Raw genomic sequence first — 25,681 nt, 5'->3', positions numbered from 1 at the left:
CTGACCAAACTGCGGGAGGCGGTGGAAGACAGGAGTGCCTGGCGTGCTCTGGTCCATGGAGTCACGAAGAGTCGGACATGACTAAACGACTAAACAACAACAACATGGGGTCACCTGGTTGGCCACTGTGAGAAGAGGGTGCCAGACTAGATGGGCCACTGGCCTGATCTGGCAGGGTTCTTATTGAGTGCAGTGGCTCTACTCAGTAGAATTTAGTTGGACACAACCCAGAAGCCAGCATGATGATTATGCATGGAAAGCGGAGGAAATCTGGATGTGTGGGGATGGGGGGAGCAGTGTCCTTCATTTGCTGTAGATCAGCTTGAGCAGAGTCTGCATCTGTCACTGGCATTGTGTTTAGATGCTTGAATTGATCTGTTTGTGTGCTGACTCCTCTGGGCTCCTTTGGGTGGAAATAGAGACAAACATGTTGATGTTGTTGATGATGATGATGGACTGCTTGTATTGAGATAGGCAACGCTGATGCCTCTGCTTTCTTCCTAGCTCCTCATCCAGCTATCTGGGGGCTCCAGGTGCCTGGTGCCCCCCAGCCACACCCACCGCTTCCAAGAACCCCTCAAAACTGTCAGGTAAGGAGTCCTTTGTAGGCAAGGAAAGGTTCTTTCATAGGTTGCCAGGTGAGCCACAACATCATGCTCTATTCCCTGGTTTGCTCAAGACAGGGGCATGTGACTAGCAGGCTTGACTAAGTTTCTTCATCCTTTTCTGTCAGTGTCAGGTCTTCATTTGCAAAATAGGGAGGGTGCAGCATAACAATGTAGCCTTATTGGAGTTCACAAATTGGGTCTGCATTGCTTCGGGACAGGAGGAAGGAAGTCAAAATGACACCAAGGTTGGTTCAAAGAAAGAGTTTATTCTGCTCTCCGGATAGCAGAAGGCACTTGTGTGATTAGTCCCCAGCAAGTCCAAAGAAATGACAAGTTTCATGCAGTATATATATCCTCCAGGCACCCTCTCCCTCCTTCCAACCACATCAGCCTATGTATGCAGGTTGACATCACATATGTTCCTGCTCTGGTACTCTCAACCATAAAAGGATCTTCCTTCCTGTACTTCTGACCATAAAAGGGATCTTCCTCTTCCTACTCTTATCTGGGAAGAGGTAATCATCTCCGGGAACACGCTCCGGTGTTTATTCCCGGACCTGGGTTTGTGTGTCAGAGTGTGTCCAGGACGTAAGATAAAGCACAGACGTGGCTTCTCTCTGTTCTGTTCTACTACTGGTACAGTGAAGGCCATAGTTGCCATCACAACTGATAAAGGAGAGGGCTCTAAGCACTTGTCTATACAGCCGGGCTTTTGTTTATGCATTGAGCTCAGAGCTCAAGTTAATGGATTTTAGCCAAGGAAAAATAGGGATTTTGGTGCAGTTTCAAACTGCCTGCACAGTCAGTTTTGGGTTTTGGAAACCCATTCCTTCAACCATGAAGGTAATAGCCCTTCGGTGCAAATCCCAAAAGCGCTAGATTAAGACCTAGCAGCATTCATAGCCTTGGGTTGGAGGAAAGCAGTTTGTTACCTCGGCAGTGCTGATGTAGTTTCCACCAAATCCAGCGGGGATCTTCTATATATTGGGTGATCTTTAGAAGAATGTAAGAAGAACCTCTGCTGGATCAGGGCAATGGCCTATCTCGCCCAGCAACCTGTTCAGATGGGGGCACCTGTTCTCAGTGGCTACCTGGATGCCCCAGTGCAAAGTGCACAATCAGTGCCTGCGTGCAAGAGCTCTTTCCCCTCCCCCAGTTTCCAGCAACTGGCATTCAGAAGCATTCCTCCTTCCAGCCATTAGCTGTCGAGGCCAGTAGCCATCAATAGGCGCCTCCCCCATGGATCTGCCCAATCCTCTTTTAAAGCTGTCCAAATGGTTGTCCATCATTGCCTTTTGCAGGAGAGGATCCCTTGCAGTCCTTGGCCTTTGGGTCATCTAGCCCTTGAGAGCAGGCTTAAGCAATCCTGCTGTTTTAATGGGGGACCTTTTTGCCGTCTGTTTGGTCAGTGTGACAAGTCACCTGACTCTCCTTTCCCTCCCCCACCTGTGTTCTCAGCCTTATGCAGGGATGCCATATGCTTACCCACAAGTGAGTGCCGCAGTTTCCCAGCTCCAGCCTGTTGGGTTGTGCCCAGCTCCTTTCCAAGGTATGTTCAAACTGTGCACTAGGTAGCTTTGGGAGCTGCTTCCAAACATTAACTTTTTTAAAAAAGCAAAACCCTTTATTAACATTGTTGACAACCCAAAAGTCTGGTAGCAGGCTTGCCACATATGAAGAAAGCAAACAGAAAATAATAAGAGAAAGAAATGGTGACACACCAGTATTAATTAAGACACCCATATTTCCCAAACTGGTACGGATAGTGAATGTTGAGCATCTACATCTGTAGCTCAGGAAATGAAATCCTACCTGTTGAACATTAACTCAGTGAAAGTTAGAAATCCCCCCGTTCAGAGCATCACAGCCTACTGGATCAGGCCAGTGACCCATGTAGTCCAGCATTTTCTTCTTACAGTGGCCAACCAGATGCCTGTGGGAAACCCACAAGCAGGATCTGAGCACCTTTCCCTTCCTGTGCTTTTCAGCAACTGGTATTCAGAAGCATTTATTGCCCCCAATTGTGAAGTTGGAACATGGACATCATGGCTGGTTGCCATCAATAGCCTTCTCCTCCTCCGTGAATTTGTCCAATCCTCTTTTAAAGCCATCCAAGTTGGTGGCCATCACTTCCTCCCGAAGTCTGCACTGTGTGAAGAAGCTTTTCCTTTTGCCTTATTCCAGCCGTTTAAAAGCTGGGAATAGGCAGCTAAGTTGCCTTAAAGTCCCCCACCCTAGAAGATTCACGGCTGCTTGTTAAGATGCTCAAGGATGACTGTGTTCTTTTCTCCCTGCCCTTTCTTATTGGTGTGACCCCTCTCTTTCCGCACTGTCCACTTCTACAGTGGTACCTCGGGTTAAGTACTTAATTCGTTCTGGAGGTCCGTTCTTAACCTGAAACTGTTCTTAACCTGAAACACTTTAGCTAATGGGGCCTCCCGCTGCTGCCACGCTGCTGCTGCGCGATTTCTGTTCTCATCCTGAAGCAAAGTTCTTAACCTGAGGTACTATTTCTGGGTTAGCGGAGTCTGTAACCTGAAGCGTATGTAACCCAAGGTACCACTGTATTTGCTTCTGCTGGCAGTCTCATTTTGAAACAACAATAACAAACACAACATTATAAAGTTTTCTTTCCTCTCACAGCAGCTGGAGACCTTGGTTCATTCCTGCTGACAGAGACCCGGCAGCAGAACACAGAGATCCACCTGGCCGTTGGGAAGGTGGCTGACAAGATGGACCAGCTGTCAGTCAAGGTAATACAGAACTTTCAGGATAGGAAGCTGCTTAAGAACTGCCTTGCTAGGACTTTCCAGAAAAAACAGGTAAAGGTACCCCTGCCCGTACGGGCCAGTCTTGCCAGACTCTATAGGCCGGGAGCCAGCGCTGTCTGCAGACACTTCCGGGTCACGTGGCCAGTGTGACAAGCTGCATCTGGCGAGCCAGCGCAACACACGGAACGCCGTTTACCTTCCCGCTGGTAAGGGATGCTTTCGAACTGCTAGGTTGGCAGGCGCTGGGACCGAACGGCAGGAGCACACCCCGCAGCGGGGATTCGAACCGCCGACCATGCAATCAGCAAGTACTAGGCGCTGAGGTTTAACCCACAGAAACAATAGGAAGGTGTTTTTCTTGCAACAGGCTTTTTCAGTGGGCTGAAAAGCTCCCTCCCCTGAGGTGTTGGTTTTGTATTGTTGATTATTTTATTTCATAGAAAAACTCAAAGTACTTTACAAAAAGAATAAAACAATAGAATTATTAGTAAAAACGATTCAAATATTCAAAAAATTAAAACCAGCGATAAACTAGAAACCTATCAGCATTCTAGAGATCTAAAGAAGCATGTGCCAAAAAGGGTACAGGCAGTTCCCCATTTACATGGGGTTTGCGTTCTGAGGCACTGTGCATGTCAGCCTGCCCCGTACCCGTGCAGGGCCAAAACTGGTGCGCCCACAGATGGGGAGTTGCCTGTACAGTGAAGGTGCCTGCCTGATATTGATTGTTGTTCAACTGTTTTAAGGCTTTTAAACAACTTTGGGGTTTTATGTTCATTAAAAAATACATATATCAGGCAGTATAAACATTGTCTGAAATAATACATCAATCTACCTTCAGGTTTTGCTTCTGTTTCATAGTGTTGGAGAACTGTATCTAGCTGCTTTTATAGTAGGCTTGTGAATTGTCTTTTTAATCTCTGATGGGGGGGAGGTTTGGGACTAGGGAAGTTGCTTCAGCACCTCTTTGCATGCAGAGGGTTCCATGTTAGCTCCCTGACGTCTCCAGGAAGGACTGGGCGACTCCCCAGTCTGAAAACCCAGGGAGATGCTGCCCGCCAGTGTCGACAGCACTGAGCTAGATGGACCCAGTGGTCTGATACTGAGCCAGGTTCCTGTGCTCCCAGCAGTTTCTCTCCTTGGCAAACAAGTGAGCAGCTCAAAGGGCCCAGGCCTGATCTGGCTTCTTCTCTCCCATGTGCTGATGCTTCAAGCTGCATCTCCTTTTTGTTTTTCCTTTCTCTCCCCACACCCCCTGCAGCTGGAGGAACTGCGGAAGCAAAACTCTGGCCCCGGTTTGCTGCCAGGCATCTCTTCTGTTACCATGGAAACCTCTATGATCATGAGTAACATCCAGCGTATCCTGCAGGTAAAGAGCCTGTCTACTTGAGAGCATGAAGATTTTACCTGGCTTTTACCTTCAGGTGAAGGGTCACAGCTAAGTGGCAGAGCATGTGATTCGCAGGCAACAGGTCCTGGGTACAGTCCCCAATGGTGTCTCCTGGCAGGGCTGAGAGAGACCCCATGCCTGAAACCCTGGAGGAGACGCTGCCAGTCAGTGGGGAGCCTTGGGCACAGATGCTGCCCTATCCTTCCCTGTTCCTGCTCTGCACCTTCCTTGAGTTCTTTTGGCCAGCTGGGAGTGTCTTTGTTGCTAGCCTGGATGTGGAGCAATCGGTGTAGAGACTTCTTGTCTCCTGTATTATAGCCACATCTGTTGCTCCACCCACTTTTGTCCCTAGCCCCGCCCACACCTGGACTGTTGATCCAGAGGCAAGGCAGCCGTTGGACTGGCAGAGGTTCTTTGCCCCTGTTGTAGGCTGCACTGAGCTGGATACACGCAACTATCTGGCTTGAGCTAAGAGAGCTTCCTCTGTTCCAGTTCCTCTAAGGCTGCACCAGCAATTGGGCTTTTAGTATTGCAGCTCCAGACATCCAGTATCAGTTTCCAGCCCAAATCAGACCAGGGCCTAGTGTGATGCTGTTCAGATGCCTCTTGAAAGCATGCTTGCTTTGGAGGGCTTTCCGTCCTGAGATGTCACTTATGAAAATCAAGTTTTATACCTGCTGAAATGGTGTTGTTTTTTAAAGTTGAGTAGAAAAGATGGGCTTATTGTATCAGAGTTTATGAAACTGATTTTATTCATTCTCAGAGCTTGGATTTCTGTGTTGTATTCTGCTCTCACCATGTATCTTTCTTCCATGGCTTCATGAGGTACAGCTGTCTTGCAATTTGCTTACTAAATAAAGTTTACCTAAGAGGCTTGCTAAAGGGGAGCAGCTCCAAACTGCCCATGTTCTGTCCATAACCATGGTGGAAGACCACAACGATTTCTCTCCTCAAATCTGGGTCCCCAAGAGAGGTTGGGGAAGAGATTGTGAGAGTTGTAGAGGCCAGGACTGGCTCTGACACATTCCGTTTTGCTCTTTCTGCCACAGGAAAATGAGAGGTTGAAACAGGAGATCGTTGAGAAGAGAAGCTGCATTGAGGAGCAGAACAATAAGATTGGTGAACTGATTGACCGCAACCAACGGTGAGGGAGACTCTTGCTCACTTTTAATGCTCTATGAGAAACAGCTGGTATTTGTGGCTGAAGCCTAAAGCTCAGGTGGTCTGGCTCAATCCCCAGGCACCCCAATGCTGCTGTCAGTCAAAGTGGACAGTACTGGGCTGGATGGACAAATAGAGGAATACAGGAATATAGCCAGTGTGGGATAGCAGTTAAGAGGGTCTGTCAGAGTAAGATCTGGGAGACCAGGGTTCCATTCCCCACTCTGCCATGAAGGTGACCTTGGGCCAGTCACTCTCTCTCAGCCTAACCTACCTCACAGGCTTGTGAAGATAAAAAAGGGAGGAAAACTATATACCAGTATTTGAGCTCCTTGGAGCTCAAATAAGAACTATTACGATTCTGATATAAAGGATAGAAGCTCTCCTAGGGTGGCTTTTGAAAAGTGAGATCTACATATGATACTGCCTTGATTTCTTTTTTTACATGAGAGGATGGAAAGTATCAAATCATGCAAACATTCACGTGTGCAAAAAACAATTCTTCCCCCAGCTATGTGGAGCAGAGCAACCTGATATTTGAGCAGAGCAACAGCTCACTGCAGAGGACCATGAAGCACACCCAGGCAAGGGTTCTACATGCTGAACAGGAGAAGGTAAGCCCTGGCAGTGTGAGAGCCACAACAGGAAGGCCAAGTGACTGAGGCTGAGGTGAGGGCAAGTGCTATCCCAGGAGTTCACAATCGCTAGTGCAGGTCACTATTCCCCTTTGCCTGCAGGCCAGAAAGAAGTTACGTTTCTGAGCAGCAGCAACAACAAAATAGAACAAATGACTGGCTAGGTATACATGCACATACAGGTAAAAGATTCATAAGCTTCAGGTAATCCTTTGAAAAGCACCTCAGGTTGGCATGATGTGAGCAAACACAGTGAACATCCCCCTCACTTCCTCCTATGCAGCCAAGAAGAAGGGTGTGAGAGTTTCCACTTCTAGGTAACTGCTGCTTCCTCTGTTGTCTGGACTGAGAACAGCCATTAATCTTAAGTAGAATTAGTTTCTGAAGTTAGCTTATTGGAACAAACATTTGAAGTTGGTGTGTTTGATATTAACCATAGTTGATGTTAGCTGCAGCTCGTTGTCCCAGGCAACACAGCAAACCATGGCTGGGCATAAGTGTCAAGGTTCCTGGCCGCATGAGAGGAGGAGATGTAAGGGGAGAGCATGCAAGTCTAGGATTGCTGTGGCCTGTTCTTGCTTGGGCATCAGCATGCAAACCCTGCCATTAAGGGATCTTCCATGCATCTTACCCTGAGGCCGCTGGGATTTTGAGTGATATAATCAGCCCTTGGACCACAGAACAAGCAGAGTGCTCTTAACCCAGAATGCCATTGCCTCTTTTGATAAAACTTTCTCCCTTCTTGCTGTTCTTGCTTCTGGTGGTGTTAACTCTCCTCTCCTTGTCGCCGCTTTTGTCTCTAGCACATGCCGCCACTGGATCACTTGCAATTCTCAGGAACAGCATGCTGTCTCCAACAGTGGAGGGAAACCGTAGCCCTTGTGGCTGTTGGCTGTGTATAGCTTTTCCTGCCCCATTGTTTTGTCTAATCCGCTGCTAAAGCCATCTAACTGTTTGACTTCATTTTATCTTGTGGGAGAGAGCTCTGCTGTGTGAAGATGTCCTTTCTTTTGTCTGTCCTGAATTTTCTGGGGAAATCTTTTCTGCTCTCCATTTTATGCACCTTTGTCGTGCATGCTTTCTCCTCAACTAACTAAAAAGCCCAAGGCTTCTGCCTCCCCCTGCTCCTCATAGCCTTGCCAGTAGACCAGTTCTTCAGGGTGTTTCCTGGGAGACTCATTCTTAGCATTTGGGAGCCTCCAAAAGCACAGCTCTTGCATCCTCCCAGGAAACGTCTTGTGGGCACTCTTTCCCCATATGTTCTCCTGTCTCTTCTGCTCCTTTGCGTTGCAGGTCAGGATCAGCAAGAAGCTAGCGGAAGCCACGGCGCAGATCACCCAGCTCCAGCTGGAGCTGACCCGTCATCAGAAGCAGGAGATGAATCTTCATTCCCAACTGAATGAAGCCCTGACAGAGTTGGAGAGGCAGAAAGCCCAGGTCAGCCGACTCCGTGCACAGCTGGCGGGTAAGGGAAGCTGAGAGGAGGCACTGAAATGGCAGAAGAGCACTATCCAAGCACATGCAGAGTAGTTTTATCATCCTAGGAAATTCTTTAGCTTGCTGATAGGGAGCCTGTGGCCCTCCAAATATTACTGGCCTTCACCTCTCATGAGCCCCAGCAAGCGTAGCCAGGGATGATGGGCGTTGGAGTCCAGCAACCTCTGGAGTTCCTGCTCCTTAGGGCCTCCTGCAGTGTAGCTGTTAAAGACTCAGACACACAATCTCCAAAAGACTCTGGACTTTAATTCCATCCTTTTAAAAGGGGCAAGCTTCTGATCTCTACAAACTTGATTGATTGTTTTTCTATGCTGCTTTTTGTTGAAATGAATCTCCAGCTTACAAACATTAGCATAATGTAACATAATAGAAAATGGGTTTGTGCAGATTCTGCACCTTCCTTGCCCTGCATGCAAGAGCAGAGCAGTGTAAGAGTGAGAAGAAACATGTGATATGTTTTTAAAGTTACACGGAGGCCCCATCCACACTATACACTATTATCATGCCACTGCAGTCAGGCATGGCTTTCTCCCAAGGAATCCTGGCAAGTGTGATTTTTTCCAGCTGCCAATACAGTGGTACCTCGAGTTACAGATGCTTCAGGTTACAGACGCTTCAGATTACAGATTCCACTAACGCAGAAATAGTACCTCGGGTTAAGAATTTTGTTTCAGGATGAGAACAGAAATCGTGCTCCAGCGGCGTGGCAGCGGCAGCAGCAGCAGCAGCAGCAGGAGGACCCATTAGGTAAAGTGGTATCTTAGGTTAAGAACAGTTTCAGGTTAAGAACGGACCTCCAGAACGAAATAAGTACTTAACCCAAGGTACCACTGTAGTTGTGTAGAAGTGGAGAGCCCTGCTTAAGCAGCCATTTCCAGCATAGTTTAACAGTCTGGGAATTGTAGCTGGGGGTTGTGGCAGACTGGGGTTTCCCACCACCTCTCAGCTTCCTTAACAGAATGTTCTCAGTTCCCAGAATGTCTTGTGGGAAGCTGTGAGTGTTTAAAGCATATAGTGCAGATGACGCTGTACTTAGGCTTAGCTACAGCAGTGGATGGAAACAGGGACATGCACTGTGGCACAGGCTTCGTCTGTCACTGGCTATGTGCCCCACCTCCACAGAACTTGAGAAGTTGTCTGACGACATGAAAAGCAGACACCAGGAGGAGAAGCTGAGTGGGAAGAAGTTGGATGAGAAGGTGGTAGCCCTGGAAGAGGAGCTGGCTGATCTCTGCGTTAAGAAGGAGAATCTGGAGAAGGTAGTGCCCAGGGGTGGCAAAAGTCATCACCCAAGGCCAGAAGTGGCTCCCTGGAAAACTCTCTCTGACCCTTAGGATTCTCCCAGTGCCACCCCCTCCCCCCCCCAGCTTTGCACCCTTGACTGTTCTTTGCCTCCCTGGAAGATGCCCTTCAACTCTGATCATGCATCTTCTTTCATTCTTAAATGGAGGATTGAAAGGGGGCAAATTAAGGTGTGTTGCTCCACTACCATCATCCCTCTTATATCATCTGGGTTATGACACTTTGCCTTGAATCCCTGAGGCAAAGGCTTTGGGACATCTCACATAGGGACCTGTGATCCCGATCTTATGTAATTTGTAGCCTGGTCGCAGCTGGAATCCAATACGGGTATGCCTATCAAATATCCTCATACCTTAGGAATTTGTCTGTACCTACCTATCAGCGTTTATTTACCAAAGCCAGACTAAATGTATTTTCCTTGGAAGTTCTAAATGACAGGCTGAGAGGCATCCCCTATTAAAATAGGCTTTGTTTATGTTCTCAGGACATCAATTGCATGAACAAGCAAGGGACCAACTGATCAATCCCCTACTGGGAAATTTACCAGGAAAATCTGAAGCCTCCCATATTAAATACCTTTTGGAAGACAGGTCAAAATGATATTACACTGGCCATGGCAAAGTTTCTTTCGGAGGTTGTAAGAAACAAAGATCATTATGCCCTAGATAAAACAAAATGACTGCCTTGGTTTCTTCCATCTGTCTGTCTTTTTGTTTTAACTGTATCTAGTTTAGAAATTGTTTTGTGGATCTTTGGACCACAATAAAGTATTGATAGATATTATGACACCACAGTCTACACTGTGCCTCATTTGCAAAGGAAACACAGACTAAGTGCCTAGACCCCTGGAATCTTGCACCGGTCAGAGATTGGGGTGGCATTTAGCCCCATATTACTAATCATGGGAGCGGCAAAGAGGGTGAAGCCCAGCTCTCTAGAAATAACAGGTTGTATCTAAGGTACTACAAAGTGAAAGTCACTTAGCTGTGCCTGTGTGGCTGAGTAGGGATTCAAACCCTGGTCTCCTGAGTCCCGGTTAGAGACCAACCATTACACAGTACTTGCATCAGGGGCTGCAGTCTTTTTTGTGGCAAATAATCCCCCCTCCCCTCTCCTTGTTCCAGACAACAACTCTGCAGCTGCTGGAGAGTCAGGAGGAGCAAAGGGGGAGCAGCAGCACCGAGGGGGAAGGACCTGCCGAAAGGAAGCAGCCAAGTGCCGCACCCCTTTATGGGGATCCCCACAGCAACTCTCTCCGAGAACCAGCACCAGTGGCATCCCCCGCTCCTTTGGCTAATCTCAAGGAAAGCTCAAGCAGTCCTCCATCCACTGCTCTCGAAGGAGCCCAAGACAGACTGCTTTTTGCAGCTCCTGAGGCGCATTCTTTGGAAGCACCGGTTGAACAAACTCGTGCAGCCTCTGCTTAAACTGCAAGGCCGCCTCTCAGGCTCTCCGCCAGAATTGAGAAGGAGAGGCCAAGCACTCAGGGTGAAATGGACACAATAGAAATAATTTTGAAATAATTTGATATTTTTTTTACTTGCATTTTCATTCTTTGGGTCTTTGGCTAATGTTTTCTCATTTGCATCTATTTCCTTTCTAATTTGATCGAATTTTTCCTCTCTAATTCTTTTTTGTTTTGCATCATGTTGTATATAAAATCGTCTTATGAAAGCTTTGCTTGCATCCCATTTCACTCTGATGTATGTTTCTTGTGCCATGTTTATTTGAAAAAATTCCTTCAGAAGTTCTTGTGCTTTGTTCATTATCTTTTCATTGTTTAAGATTTTTTCATTCATTCTCCATCTTCGGTTACAAATGGGATCTGTTCTGGAGCCTGGCCACATCCCAAAAACTTTGTAACTGGAGACGCCCTTCTGTGCATGCGCACAGATTGATTGAGCACTTCTGTGCATGACCACGCAGTAAAACCCGGAAGTATACACTTCCAGGTTTGCAACCCAAGGATTACGTTACCCAAAGGTAACATAACCCAAGGGTCAACTGTATTTTTCTGTTGTTTCTTAACTCCATCATAATTGAATTATGGTCTGTTATTGATTTAGGTTGTATTTCTACCTTTTTGATTTTCCAAATTAAATTGTTTGTTATCCAAATTCCAGCTATTCTTCCTGCCTATTGCTTGGCCTCAGAATAATTTGTGTATCTATGTCTCCATGCGTCTTTTAAATTTAAATTTTCTGCCATTTGAAAAAATGAATATGGTAATCTCCCTTCTTTTGATTTCCCCCCTCTCTCTATTCTAATTCTATTGAGGTAATGCCTGAGAACCTGAGATCCAGGCATACCCCTGTCACGCAAATATAGTCTTTCACACTTACTCCCATCCCAGTACAAAGGAAAGTATTTACAGCTCCTTGGTCCCTGAGTCAAATCAAATACACCCCTCTGTCTTGTCCGGCTTCATCCCACTATAGGATGGATAGGCATTGTGATTGAGGTGGCTGGATATCACTGGCCATGACTCCTTGGGAAGGCCCTGCAGATGTGTCTGTACATCTCAGGGATTATGGTGGGCTCACTCACCCCTCCCCTTACACCTCACTTCCCTGGGTCCTAAATGCCATTGGAACGGAGAAGATAGATACAATGAGTGATTTCCGATGAATTTCTAAAGTTTTCCCATTGAGCCAGTGCATAAATACATTTATCAGTGAATCGCTCCCAACCCCTTCTTTCCTGCTCCCAAGAGCTGGGACTCATGATTTTACAGCTTTTAAATGGAATTATGTATTGACAAGACACTGGCTTTTTCTGCCATCTATTAATTCCAACTCTGGGGAGTCCAACTCTCCCTCCCACCCCACCCCCACACTTTTTCAATGTCATGCTGGAGGAATATGTTGACCTGACTGATATTTTGGGAAATGGTTTGCCCATTTACCCTCTATACAATTGGACAACTCTCCATTTATAATACTAAACTTGGCATGAGGGTTCCCAGGGTGGGGCGGCAGACCTTATTGCTGTTTGTATGTTGGGTGCCATTTTGAATCAAGATGGCAGACTGAAATTTCAGTTTGGCATGACTGCCCGTTTTGTGGCATATGTTCAGCCACAAGTAGAGATATGATCGCTAGATTCAGCTCAAGGGTGCTCAAGGTGTGTGTGTGGGGGGTCTTCATTGATGTTTGGATGTTGGGTTCCATTGTGAATCCTGGACAGTACCTGTGTGTGTGTTATTAGTGTGTGGGGTGTTAGAGGAGAGGTAGTACCTTTGGTGGAGGACACACCATGCTCCTTCTGTGGTAGTTGGTTCTCAGCGAGCCAGCCAGAAAGAAATCATATAGATTAAGAGAAGTTAACTCTTTATTAGAAGAAAAAAGGCCTGCTTGCTTCCTTCATCAGGGCAAGGAGTCAGATGTGCTTTTGTGAGGGAGGTCTGAGGCCTTCTTTTGACATTAGAGCCACTGAGGGATAGAAATAATTACTCCCTCCGCCATCCCAAACATGGTTAGAAGCCTACAGCTTGCTTTAGTTCTGCACTTGCCGGGTGTGAACAGAGAGCCAAAACAAACCTCTATCTTACCTTTCTGGCTCTGAGCTGGAGGAAGATGATGCAGGTGCAGAGACAGGGAAAGATACCACACCCTTGCATCTTTGTCCTTCATCTTGCACCATCTTCCAGTGGTGCAGCAGGCTCTTTGTAGCAAGGGCATGTTCTGGTGACCACAAATTTTGAATTGGCTACCCAGGTTACACAAGTTTTACAAGCTCGTTATAAGACATTGTAGAAAAATCAGCAATGCTTCTGTTCACTGATTCCTGTAACTTTCTTGAAATGTAGGCTTCAGCTGCAAACATTACTGGAGCAATGTGTGGGAATGAAAGGCACACACCACTTGTTCAGTGCAATAATTAACCTCAAGAGATGAACCCAGAGTTGGATTATTTTCTATGACATTTCATGGGTGTTTAGAGTAAAATGCATCACCAAACCTCTTAAATCCCACATTATTAGCTACACCAGCTCAGTTTCCTCTTCAGCTATTTGTCCGATCTAACCAACATCTGTTAGGATTTGAATGAGTACAAAGAATTTGAATCTGCTGTTTCTGCTAACAGTGATATCATCCGCACAAAAACGGACTGGCAAGCAAAAATGATAGAAGATCTACAACTTGCCAGAACAACAGGGAGAATAGGAGGAAATTCAATACCAAAAGTTAATCAAGATCGGATAACATTTAAGGAAGATCTTAAAAATTAGTGACGACGTTAATCTCCTGACAGACCTAGAATGAATCTTGGAATATGGAGAATGTACATAGTAAAAGTTTATGGATATAAAACGAGAACGCTAAATAAGAAGAAAGAAATGTGTTTTGCCAGACAAAGTGTAAATAGCACGATGAGAAGAATGGGAAGTTAGCTACCTGCGCCTTCCTCGCCTTCGCCTCCTTCCCTCGATCTCCTCAGACGCGTCCCTTCTTCGCCCGGCGAGCGGAGGCGCCACCTCATTGGTCAGCCTCGAGCGAGCGTCACCCGCCCTCCCGCCTCCCTCTCCCAGAAACCAGCTTCCCATTGGTCCAGCCGTGTCCCCCTCCCTTTCCGTCAAACTTAAAGAGTCCCGCCGCCAAATTCGAGGCAGCGGCAGCAGCTGATCGCTCGTGTAGCCGTGGACGCGTTTCTTCCCTCCTCCGCGTGGAAGTTTGGCCCGTTTGGGGACCGCGAATGCCGCCGGCCGCTTTGGCTTGCTAGTTTCGCTTCCGCAGCCCAGCGCTTGCGCCATGGCCGAGAAGTTGCAGCCGCGCACTTTGCGGCTCTCGCCTCCCGGCTTGGGCTTAGCCGAGGGGCGCGGGGAGCGAGGGGCCGTCAGGATGTTGGGGGACATGGATGAAGAAGACGACGCCTTCCAGCTTCCGACGGGAGGGTGAGAATGCGGCGCCTCTCTGCGTGGGGGGAGATGCGGGGTGTGCGGGTGTCTTTCGGTCCGCGTGAGGGGGCGGGGCTGTGTGAGGGGACCAGAGCTGGATGTGGGGCTTGGGGCTGCATGTGGGGCTGGGGCTGTATGTGGGGCTGGGGTGGGTTTGGGTTTGCGACTGTATGTGGTTCTGGGGTTGCATGTGGTTCTGGGGCAGTATGTGGTTCTGGGGCTGCATGTGGTTCTGGCACTGTATGTGGGGCTTGGGCAGCATGTGGGGCTGGGGTGGGGGCGCAGGCTTGCGAAGGGTGATTCCGAGCACATGCAGAGGGCTTTGTCTGCAAATACGTGCTGTTAGGCGTTGAGAGAGAGGCGAAGTTCAGCAAAGCTAGGCGTCATTGAGCCAGCAAGGTTCCTTCTCTCTCTCTCTCTCTCTCTTTTCTTTCTTTCGCTCTCTCTCTGCCTCACAGCGTTGCTGGTGAGGATGAAATGGGCGGGGTTTCGTCCACCTAAGGATGAAATGGGAGGCGCTGGGTTGCATCCGACTAAGCTATGCGTTGCTTATGTGGGTCTGGGGCAGCATGTGGGACTAGAGCTGTATGTGGGGCTGGGGCAGCATGTGGGGCTGGGGCTGTATGTGGGGCTGGGATGGGGGGTGCAGGCTTGCGAAGGGTGATTCCGAGCACATGCAGAGGGGTTTGTCTGCAAATACGTGCTGTTAGGCGCTACAATCCAGAGGGCCAAAGGAACCCCACACCTTTTATATAGTGAGGGAATACATTATGTTTTAGTAGTGGTTTGGGACTAGGAAGTTCAGCCCAAGGGTTAATGGGAAAAGGAGGATTATTCTTAAAAAGCAAGACTTATTGGGGAGTAGACTTCACTGCATTCAACTGAACTTCCCCATGAATGTACATAGGGTTGATTTGCATACAAATGCCTGTTGCCTGTGCTGTGGTGAAATATTTTCCCTTGCTGTGGGTAAAACCTCAGCGCCTAGGACTTGCCGATCGCATGGTCAGTGGTTCGAATCCCCGTGGCGGGGTGAGCTCCCGTCGTTCGGTCCCAGCTCCTGCCCACCTAGCAGTTCGAAAGCACCCTTAAGTGCAAGTAGATAAATAGGTACCGCTTTATAGCAGGAAGGTAAACGGTGTTTCCGTGTGCTGCGCAGGAGCCAGTTCGCCAGAGCAGCTTCGTCACGCTGGCCATGTGACCCGGAAGTGTCTGCGGACAGCGCTGGCTCCCGGCCTCTAGAGTGAGATGAGCGCACAACCCTAGAGTCTGTCAAGACTGGCCCTTATGGGCAGGGGTACCTTTACCTTTACCTTAATTCTAGCTTTCTGTTTCCACTTCTTCTTTTTTTAAAAATATTTTTTATTAAGGATTTTCTTGTTTTACAAAAGTGTAGTGCCTCGTATTTTTCTTCTTCTTCCATGTAACATTTTTACAAATCCGTTTCATTTGTTGAGGCATTAGGGCGAGAAGAAAAAAGAAAGAAAAAAGAAAGGGGTGATGTTACACTAAGAGAGTCTCAAAGTGAGCTTCATCTCCAAGTGGGGATCTGAACCCTGATCTCCCAGGTCACAATTTGGCATTCTAACTCCTGCCCTAAAGTGGGTGCCAGTAACTGGACTGATTGGAGGTGTTTTGTGGTCTTAGATTTCTTCTACAAAAGGGACCCTAAGAAAGATTTATAGTGCCCTTTACACTGTGACATTTCAGGTGTTCAAAATAAGGGCACTTCACTGCTGCTTTTGGCAACACTGGCAGTGAGCAAAGGTCAGAGTGACATATAGTCACCCGAAAGGGACAGTGGGAGTTGTAGTTCAGAAATTTATGGAGAACTGCACATGCCCCCCCAATATTCAAAATATAATCCGGCCCCCCACAAGGTTTGGGGGACAATGGTCTGCCTCCCCCCGCTTAAAAAGTTTGCTGACCCCTGATCTATGACTTCCGAGAATGTCACTCTCCCCAGAAGGAGAAGCCAAGTTCACAATCTCTGTTCCGCTCGCTTCTTTTGGGGGCCCCACAAACATGCATGTTTTCACTTGTGGTTTTTCTCTAGCTGGAATCCTAGAAGAACTGCTTAGGGATGATACGGGATAGATTTTCGTATCTCTCACAAGGTCATGCAGCCATTCCAGAAGATTGCTGTTGTGCAAATGCAGAATTGCCTTTGGAAACCTTAGCTGTTTAATTCACCCCCCACTGCCCACGCCTTACTTTGCTGATGCTTCAGGATGGAAAAGAGAGGGGAGGGGTAATGACACGAGAAAACAGCAGCCAACATTGAATGGGTGGGAGCTGGAGAACCGACTGGGGCACTTGAACAGCGATGTCAGACCCACGACGAACAGAGTACCTTTGGCAGGCAGTCCACGGGTTTGTTTCATCGGGACCAGCTGTTTGGGGTGCTGTCAGGCATTTAAAATGGGCACTTCACCCCTTGGTATAGCATGAAGTTTGGGGCTAAGTCTGGAAATTTAATGTTTGAAGATACTTGGTCTTAGTGTTTGTTTGTTTGTTTGTTTGTTTGTTTGTTTGTTTGTTTTAATCTGCAAGTTTCTAGCTCTCAGGAGTGCAGGGAAGTGGGCTAGGATGTGTGGTAACTGGTATGTTTCTGCTCCTAGAACAACCCTGAGATGAGATACTTCTGAATGTCTGTAGGGAAAACCACTTGTGTTCAGCCAGGTTTAGTCCCTCTCCCCACCTTCCTGACAGTGAATTGTCCCGTGCAGTGGCGTAGCGTGGGGGGTGCAGGGGGGGCCAGCCGCACCGGGCGCAACATCTGGGGGTTAGGGTTAGGGGGCGCAAATCCACGGGTTAGGGGGTGCAAATTACTTGCCTTGCCCTGGGTGCTGACAACCCACGCTACGCCACTGGTCCCGTGTGGGGAAGGGTAAACCGCAAGGGCAGGGCTTGTATCTTTTCAATAATGGATTCCTTTACAATTTTATTTTTGTTTACAATGGTACCTTGGTTCTCAAACTTAAATCAGTTCCGGATGTCTGTTCCAAAACCAAAGTGTTCCAAAACCAAGGTGTGCTTTCCCATAACTAGACTATTAAAAAGTGGCAGTGATTTTCCCATTGCCATTGGAGGGACGAGGGTGCGTGATGGGGGAGTTCCAGCGGGGGAGGGGGGATGGAAAGGAAGGCGACTATTCTGGACAACAGTCACACGAGAAATATGTAAAATAACTAAGCAAGTATTAGACATCACCCCAGAATTGGCCCTACTAAACATCTTCCAAGACAACAATGCCCATTTACACCACAAAGAACTCATAACCCACCTATTTTCAGCAGCCAGAAACCCCATAACCAGACACTGGAGAGACCTGTCAGGAGTAAGCATGGACCAATGGTACCAAATAGTATGGGAAACAGCCCTACTAGAAAAAGTAACCAATAAACTGAAACTGACACGGGGACAAACAGAAGAAGACACCTTTACCCCGGCATGGCTCCCCTTTATCATGTACACAGCCCAACAAGACAATGACAATAATCCACCAACAGCATATAAATCAATATGGCTAACCTGATCTAAAACAACCACCCACCCCACTCACACACAAAAACAAAGATCACCACAGCCAATCACAAATAAACAACCACACCCTAAGCCAACCCCAACCTCTCTCACCACCAAAGGAACACAAGTGAACAGCACCAGCAACGCTGACACCAAACCCTACATATATTAAGCATAATAGAAACATCGCCACCTGACCCCACCCCTACCCATCTTCCCGCCGCCACCCTTTTCCCCCCTCCCCCTAATGTTTCAACAAATGAAATGGATTTGTAAAAATGTTACATGGAAAAAATACGAGAGACATTACACATACTTCTGTAAAACAAGAAAATCTTAAATTTTAAAAAAATAAAAAATAAGGGAAGCTCAGGTCAAGCAGCAAGCGAGCGAGCATTGGAAGTGTGGTACTCAAAACGAAAATGCCGCCCCCCCCCCAATGAAGTACATTCAGATTCCAAAAACAGTTTGAAAACCTGAACACTTATTACCGGGTTTGAAGCGTTCGGGTTCCAAGTAGTTTGTGAACTAAGCTGTTCAAAAACCAAGGTACCACTGTACTAGGTTCTGTAAAAGCTTGGGTGCAATAATTGGGCAACGGCCTTTTTACTTTTAGGGACTTTGTAGTTTAGACAAAAAGCAAGTAAGAGATAATATGATAGAAGTTTATCAAATTAGGCATGGCATGGAGAAAGTGGATAGGGAACAGTTTCTCTCCCTCTTGTGAACATCCGATGAAGCTGAATGTTGGAAGACCTTCAGGAAAGGCAAAAGAAAGTACTTTCTCACACCATGCACAGTTAAACTACAGAACTCTCCCGCAGGAGGCAGGAATGGCCACCAACTTGGGTGACTTTAAAAGAGGATTAGAAAAATCCAGGGAGGAGAAGGCTAGCAATGGTGGCTGTGCTCACCATGTTGGTGGCAGCAGGGCTTCTGAACAACTGTTGCTGGAGACCACAGGAGGGAAGAGGCCTCTTGTGCTTGGGTTCTGTTGGCTACTGTAAGAACAGAATGCTGGACTCGCTGGGCCTTTGGCCAGATCCTGCAGGCTTTTCTTTTCTACTTAAGAGAGGTTATAGAAACTTGATAGGAAAAAGAAGAGATTGTCTCCAACTAAGTTCTGCTTAGAGAAGACCCACAATGTGTCTACTCCTTTAGGTAAAGGGGCCCCTGACCATTAGGTCCAGTCGTGACCGACTCTGGGGTTGCGGCACTCATCTTGCTTTATTGGCCGAGGGAGCTGGCGTACAGGTTCCAGGTCATGTGGCCAGCATCCTAATCACTGACAGGATTCTAGTTTTTGAATCCATTACCCTCTGGTCTTTGGGGAAGGCTGCAACAAAATTGCCAACCTGCAGTGAAACATGAGCATCTGTGAATGAAGTGAATGGTTACTTTTCTCTCTGCCCAGGACCAGGCTGGCCTCTCTCTTTGAACAGGATCAGACAGCTACAGAATCTGGAAATGTGCTCTTCCAATACAGGCCATCCAAGCGGGCCAAAATTAGTCATCCAGCTACCGGTAAGTAAACTGTTCACAATGCCTAGGAACATAAGACGAGCCCTTGTGGACCAGGCCAGTGGCCCATCTAGTCCAACCTTTGGTTCTGAAGCCCCACAGAATCAACTGGGTTGCTCTGTGGCAACTCCCAAATAGTGCTGGGGAGAGACCCCTGACCTGGGGCTCCAGAAAGGTGCTGGTGGTCTGTATTCACCACACTGAGGTAGATGGACCCAGTGGTTTGACGCCATACAAGGCAACTTCCTGTTTTTCATTAATCTGAGCAATTGGCTTGGTCCCAAGACAAGGGAGCTAAGTTGGCCTGATGTTTGCAAGCAATGCTCTGTTTGCAACAGAGCACTTACCCTTCTCATGTGCTGCTCCAGCTGCAGGTCTGTCTACCCAGAAGCATCCTCCTGCAGCTGCTGCTGCTGCACCCGCTGCTACTCCTGTGCCCACTGCAGCAGTGCAGTCAGTCTTCTTCACTACAGTTGTTCATGCATATTTGTTGTGAGTACTACAGTAGAGGGGATGAGCTGCAGGGTGTTCTTGTTACCCAGGTCCTGTGCTCACATCTTTTGCAATCATCTCTCCATCTTGCCTGGCTTCTTCGGAAAGAGGTGCAGCTAAACAACAGTGGGGGGTGGTCGATTAGAGCGAATGGGGCACTGCCAACACAACCTCAGCCTGCCCACCTGCCTGTTGTTGTTTTTTTACTTCCAGCCAATCAGGCTGTGGATATCATTGACTCTGGCTCAATGTGCTGTTGATTTCCTTGCCTTATGCCACACCAGTGAAAGCAGGTCCAGTAGGACACCACCCCCTCATTCTGCCCCCAGCTGGCTCCCACCTGCCTGCCTTCTGATGTCCAACCAATCCAGAGGGCAGGACTTTCTGTCAGCTTCCTCTTCCCCCTCAGCCTCCATTCTGCCATGGTAGAACACAGCAAGGAGGAGGATGGGGACATTCTAGACTTAGCTGGCCCTTCTTGTCGTTGGCTCTGGTGCCACCTAGAATTGGGCTCCCTGCATTCACCCCAATGAGCCAACACTGAACTGAAATGATGACAGTGATCTCCTGGGATGGGGAGCTTGTGGGCTGATAAAATGTTGCTGGGCTGCTACCGCTCACCCCCCACATCACCCCTCACCGCTGGCCAGATGGCCTGGGCTGATGGGAGTCTTTGTAAAGAGCTGCTTAATATAACTGATGGGGTTGGCATGGTGGCAACAATTGTGGGAAGCTAAGAGGTGTTCTCTTCTCATTCCAGTACCAATGGGAAATATGTGAAACATGGCAAGTATGGAGCAGCTGTAGTGGGCAGCAATGAAACCAAGGAGGTAAGAGGAGGAGGTGTGGTGTCTTGAAGTAGCCTGGCCTTCTGTCAACCTGCTGTCCTCCAGATGTTTGGGACTACAGCTGTTGTTGGTCCTAAACATCTGGAGGATACCGGGTTGATGTAGGTTGGGCTAAGGAAATGCTTCTATTTGAATCCTGGTTTCCTGATGATGTCTTACTCTGGAAAAAGCAAAGGTGCTGTTTTGGCTCCTGTCTCTTTCTTCCTAATCAGCTCACAAGGGTTATAGCTCCCATTTTTCTTATTCTAACCTCACTTCTCTACAAAAAGTATTTTCAGCAGGGAAGGGGCTGTCGCTCAGTAACACAGCATCCACTTTCCAGACAGAGGCTCCCAAATCCAATCGCAAGCTCCTCTGGGTAGGGCTGGGGATACTGCTGTCGGTCAGAGTAGGCAGTCCTGAGCTAGAGACACCAGTAGTTTGATTCAGTCCAAGGCCCTGTTCTCTTATTTAACTAGAACCACGTGGACTAGAATCTTGACTAAAGAAGGGCCTAGGGGGTATTGTGTGCGGAGTGGATAGAGGGAGGTGAGATGGGGGTTTCAGCAGCTTATATTGGAAAAGGGATTCAGTTCCACAGGCACATACCTCCACATGTGGTGGGAGTGTCCCAAAATTCAACTATTCTGGACAACAGCCATACAAGAAATATGTAAAATAACTAAGCAAGTAATAGACATCACCCCAGAATTGGCCCTACTAAACATCTTCCAAGACAACAATCCCCATTTACACCACAAAGAACTCATAACCCACCTATTTTCAGCAGACAGAAACACCATAACCAGACACTGGAGAGACCTGTCAAGAGTAAGCATGGACCAATGGTACCAAATAGTATGGGAAACAGCCCTACTAGAAAAAGTAACTAACTAACTAACCAAGGAAAAGAGACGGTGGAAGAAGATTGGAAGAAATTTAAAGTTTATCTTAAGAACTGTTGTAAAATTAATGAGTGCTAAAATGTCATGGGTAAAGTAAAACAGAATTGCAGCGATAAATGATTGGGTAAGAGAAAAAGGATTAAAGAAAGTGAGTTATAAGTAATTGAAATTAGGGGTTGCTGAAAAATTTTGAAACAGGGATGCAGAAAAGGGAGGCATGGGGAAGTCATTGAAAATAAGGTTTAAGAAAAAGAGGTTATGAAATTATACGTGTTTACATGTTTGTTTGTCTATGTATTGTTAGTTGTAATGTGTTTTAATTTATGTTGGAAAATCAATAAAAAATTATTAAAAAAGAAAAGAAAAATTAACTAATAAACTGAAACTGACACGGGGACAAACAGAAGAAGACGCCTTCACCCCAGTATGGCTCCCCTTTATCAAATACACAACCCAACAGGACAATGACAATAATCCACCAACAGCATACAAATCAATATGGCTAACCTGATCCAAAACACACACACACCTCACTCACACATGAAAACAAAGATCACCACAGCCAATCACAAGCAAACAATCACACCCTAGGCCAACCCCAACCTCTCTCACCACCAAAGGAACACAAGTGAACAACACAAGCAACGGTGACACCAAACTCTACATACATTAAACATAATAGAAACACCGCCACCCGACCCCACCCCCATCCATCTTCCCTCTCTCCACCCCCCTTTCTTTTTTCTTTCTTTTTTCTTCTCCCCCTAATGCCTCAACAAATGAAACGGATTTGTAAAAATGTTACATGGAAGAAGAAGAAAAAATACGAGGCACTACACTTCTGTAAAAGAAGAAAATCCTTAATAAAAAATATTTTTTTAAAAAAAGGAAAAGGGATTCAGTTTTTCCAGCCTCTGTCCTTTTCTTTTTTTTTAAATAAATGTTTATTAAGATTTTACAAAACAAAAGATTCATCATTTCAAAATGTATCATTTCCATACATAAGGTTCATATAAAAAACAAATACAACAGAAAAACAAAAATATACAGCAGAAAAAAAGAAGAGAAATAAGAAAAAAGAAAAAAGAAAAACCCATTTTCTTAAATTTATAAAGTTCCATACCCCTCTATCTTGACCTCCTCACATCCCCCTTTTTTGTGTTCCTCTTTATTCCAATTAAATTCAGCAAATTCAAAACCTTATTTAAACCATACTTAATTTTATATTCTTCTAGTTATTATGTCCCGATTTTCCATTATTTTAATCCATACCTCATCTTATATACTATGACATAATAATGTTCTGTTCATAACCCCCTATCCTTTTTAACATTCTTATTTTTATTCACATTTAACCAAATCACACAAACCCTGTTACCTTCACTTCCCACATCATATTAACACTCAAAGATTTTACAGTATTTTTGTAAATAGTCCTTAAACTTTTTCCAGTCCTGTTCAATCAAATCTTCTCCCTGATCACGGATTCTGCCAGTCATTTCAGCCATCTCCATGTAGTCGATCACTTGCGTCTGCCATTCCTCCACGGTGGGTAGATCTTGTGTCTTCCAATACTTGGCAAGAAGTATTCTTGCTGCTGTTGTTGCATACATTAAAAATGTTCTATCTTTCTTTGGCACCCATTGGCCAACTATGCCCAAAAGAAAGGCCTCTGGTTTCTTAGGAAAGGTAATTTTAAATACCTTCTTGAGTTCATTATATATCATTTCCCAGTAAGCCTTGACCCTTGGGCATGTCCACCAAAGGTGAAAGAATGTTCCCTCAGCTTCTTTACATTTCCAGCACTTATTGTTAGGCAGGTGATAAATTTTTGTGAGCTTAACTGGGGTCATGTACCACCTGTAAATCATTTTCATAATATTCTCCTTTAAGGCAATGCATGCCGTAAACTTCATACCGGTGGTCCACAACTGCTCCCAGTCAGCAAACATAATGTTATGACCTATATCCTGCGCCCATTTAATCATTGCTGATTTAACCGTTTCATCTTGCGTATTCCATTTCAACAGCAAGTTATACATCTTTGACAAAATCTTAGTTTTGGGTTCTAACAGTTCTGTTTCCAATTTTGATTTCTCCACCTGGAAGCCAATTTTTTTGTCCAAATTGTAGGCCTCTCTTATTTGATAATAATGAAGCCAATCTCGCACTTTGTCTTTTAATTTCTCAAAACTCTGCAGTTTCAATCTGTCACCTTCTTGTTCCAAAATTTCCCAATATTTTGGCCATTTGGCCTCCATATTGAGCTTTTTCTGAGCCTTAGCTTCCATAGGTGACAACCACCTTGGGGTTTTGCTTTCCAGCAAGTCTTTATATCTTGTCCAGACATTGAACAGAGATTTCCTGACAATATGGTTTTTAAATGCCTTATGAGCTTTAACCTTGTCGTACCACAGATATGCATGCCACCCAAAAACATTGTTGAAACCTTCTAAATCCAAAATGTCCGTGTTCTCAAGAAGCAGCCAGTCTTTTAACCAGCAGAATGCTGCTGATTCATAGTACAATTTAAGGTCTGGCAGGGCAAATCCACCTCTTTCTTTTACATCAGTTAAAATTTTAAACTTTATTCTGGGTTTCTTGCCCTGCCAGACAAATCTAGAAATATCTCTCTGCCACTTCTTGAAACAGTCCATCTTGTCCAAAATTCGCAAAGATTGAAACAGAAATAACATTTTTGGCAAAACATTCATCTTTATAGCTGCAATTCGACCCAGCAAGGAAAGCTTCAAATTAGACCAAATTTCTAAGTCTTTTTTAACTTCTGACCAACTTTTCTCATAGTTCTCTTTAAATAAGTTCAAATTTTTCGCAGTCATATTAATCCCTAGGTATTTCACTTTCTTAACCACAGTTAAACCTGTTTCATTCTGAAACCTGTCCTTTTCCATTGGAGTTAAATTCTTCTCTAATACTTTAGTTTTTGACTTGTTTAATCTAAATCCTGCCACATGACCAAATTCTTTAATCAATTCCAAAGCTCTTTTCATACTAGATTCCGGCTCCTGTAAAGTTAACACCAAATCATCTGCAAAAGCTTTCAATTTATATTGTTTAGCTCCGACCCGTATTCCTTTAATAGACCGGTCCCCTCTAATCATGTTCAGCAACACCTCCAGGACCGAGATAAATAATAATGGAGAGATAGGGCAACCCTGACGTGTTCCTTTTTCTATCATAAAATCTTCAGTCACCACATTGTTTACAATCAATTTTGCTTTTTGTTCTGAATAAATTGCTCCTATACCATTTTTGAACCCCTGTCCCACTCCCATCCCTTTCAAATTTTTCTTCATAAAACTCCAAGAGATATTATCAAAGGCTTTCTCCGCATCAATAAAAACTAACACAGCTTTCGTATTAATATTCATTTGCAACAACTCCAAAATGTCAATTATATTCCTTGTGTTATCAGATAAGTGTCTGCCTGGAAGAAAGCCTGCCTGGTCCTTGTGTATTACTTCCGCTAACACTTTTTTAAGTCTATTAGCTAAAATATCTGCAAAAATTTTGTAATCCACATTCAGGAGGGAGATGGGACGGTAGTTCTTTAGTTGTGTCTTTTCAGCTTCTGTCTTGGGTATCAATGTGATGAATGCTTCTTTCCACGATTCAGGCGCCTTTTTCCCTTCCAAAATCTCATTACACACCTCCTTTAATGGTTGAATTAAAAAGTCTTTCAGAGTCCTATAATATTTGGAGGTTAGTCCGTCCGGTCCTGGCGATTTGCCCAATTGCATGTTCTGAATGGCACCTTCAATTTCTTGTTCTGTAATTTGATGATTCAATATTAATTTATTTTCTGGAGATATTTTTTGTAATCCATTGGTTCTTAAGAATTGGTCTATCTCAGTTTCTTTCTGCGGCCCTTGCATATAAAGTTGTTTGAAATATCTCTGGAAACACCTTCTTATCTCCTCCGGGTTCTGTATATTTTTCCCATCAATCTCAAGATTTGTAATCGTATTTAACTTCTGTCTTTTTTTCAACTGCCACGCCAGTAATTTCCCACATTTATTGGCTGACTCAAAAGTCTTTTGTCTCACAGTCTCTGTCCTTTTCAGCCCAGTCAGCTAGCTCTTCAGTGGTTTGTTTTGCCCCACTTTGCTATGAAAGGATTCACAGG

At 45.8% G+C, this 25,681-nt stretch overlaps 1 protein-coding gene across 1 annotated transcript in view; it reads left to right on the top strand.

Annotated features, from left to right (window-relative positions):
• The window catches only part of LOC128406951 (FK506-binding protein 15-like), a 50,797-nt gene that overhangs the window by 8,669 nt on the left and 16,447 nt on the right, over positions 1-25,681 (top strand). The window contains exons 12-24 of the mRNA XM_053374853.1: positions 456-590; positions 2,067-2,157; positions 3,252-3,361; positions 4,641-4,748; positions 5,819-5,913; positions 6,442-6,544; positions 7,859-8,030; positions 9,185-9,321; positions 10,489-10,788; positions 14,002-14,258; positions 19,204-19,313; positions 19,679-19,802; positions 20,563-20,632. Of these exons, the coding sequence (XP_053230828.1) occupies positions 456-590; positions 2,067-2,157; positions 3,252-3,361; positions 4,641-4,748; positions 5,819-5,913; positions 6,442-6,544; positions 7,859-8,030; positions 9,185-9,321; positions 10,489-10,788; positions 14,002-14,258; positions 19,204-19,313; positions 19,679-19,802; positions 20,563-20,632 (1,812 nt within the window). The remainder of the gene's footprint in view (positions 1-455; positions 591-2,066; positions 2,158-3,251; positions 3,362-4,640; positions 4,749-5,818; positions 5,914-6,441; positions 6,545-7,858; positions 8,031-9,184; positions 9,322-10,488; positions 10,789-14,001; positions 14,259-19,203; positions 19,314-19,678; positions 19,803-20,562; positions 20,633-25,681) is intronic.

Source organism: Podarcis raffonei, chromosome Z, assembly GCF_027172205.1.
Source record: "Podarcis raffonei isolate rPodRaf1 chromosome Z, rPodRaf1.pri, whole genome shotgun sequence".
Taxonomy (NCBI): domain Eukaryota; kingdom Metazoa; phylum Chordata; class Lepidosauria; order Squamata; family Lacertidae; genus Podarcis; species Podarcis raffonei.
Note: the sequence above shows the minus strand (reverse complement) of the source record. Positions and strands in the feature narration are given on the sequence as shown.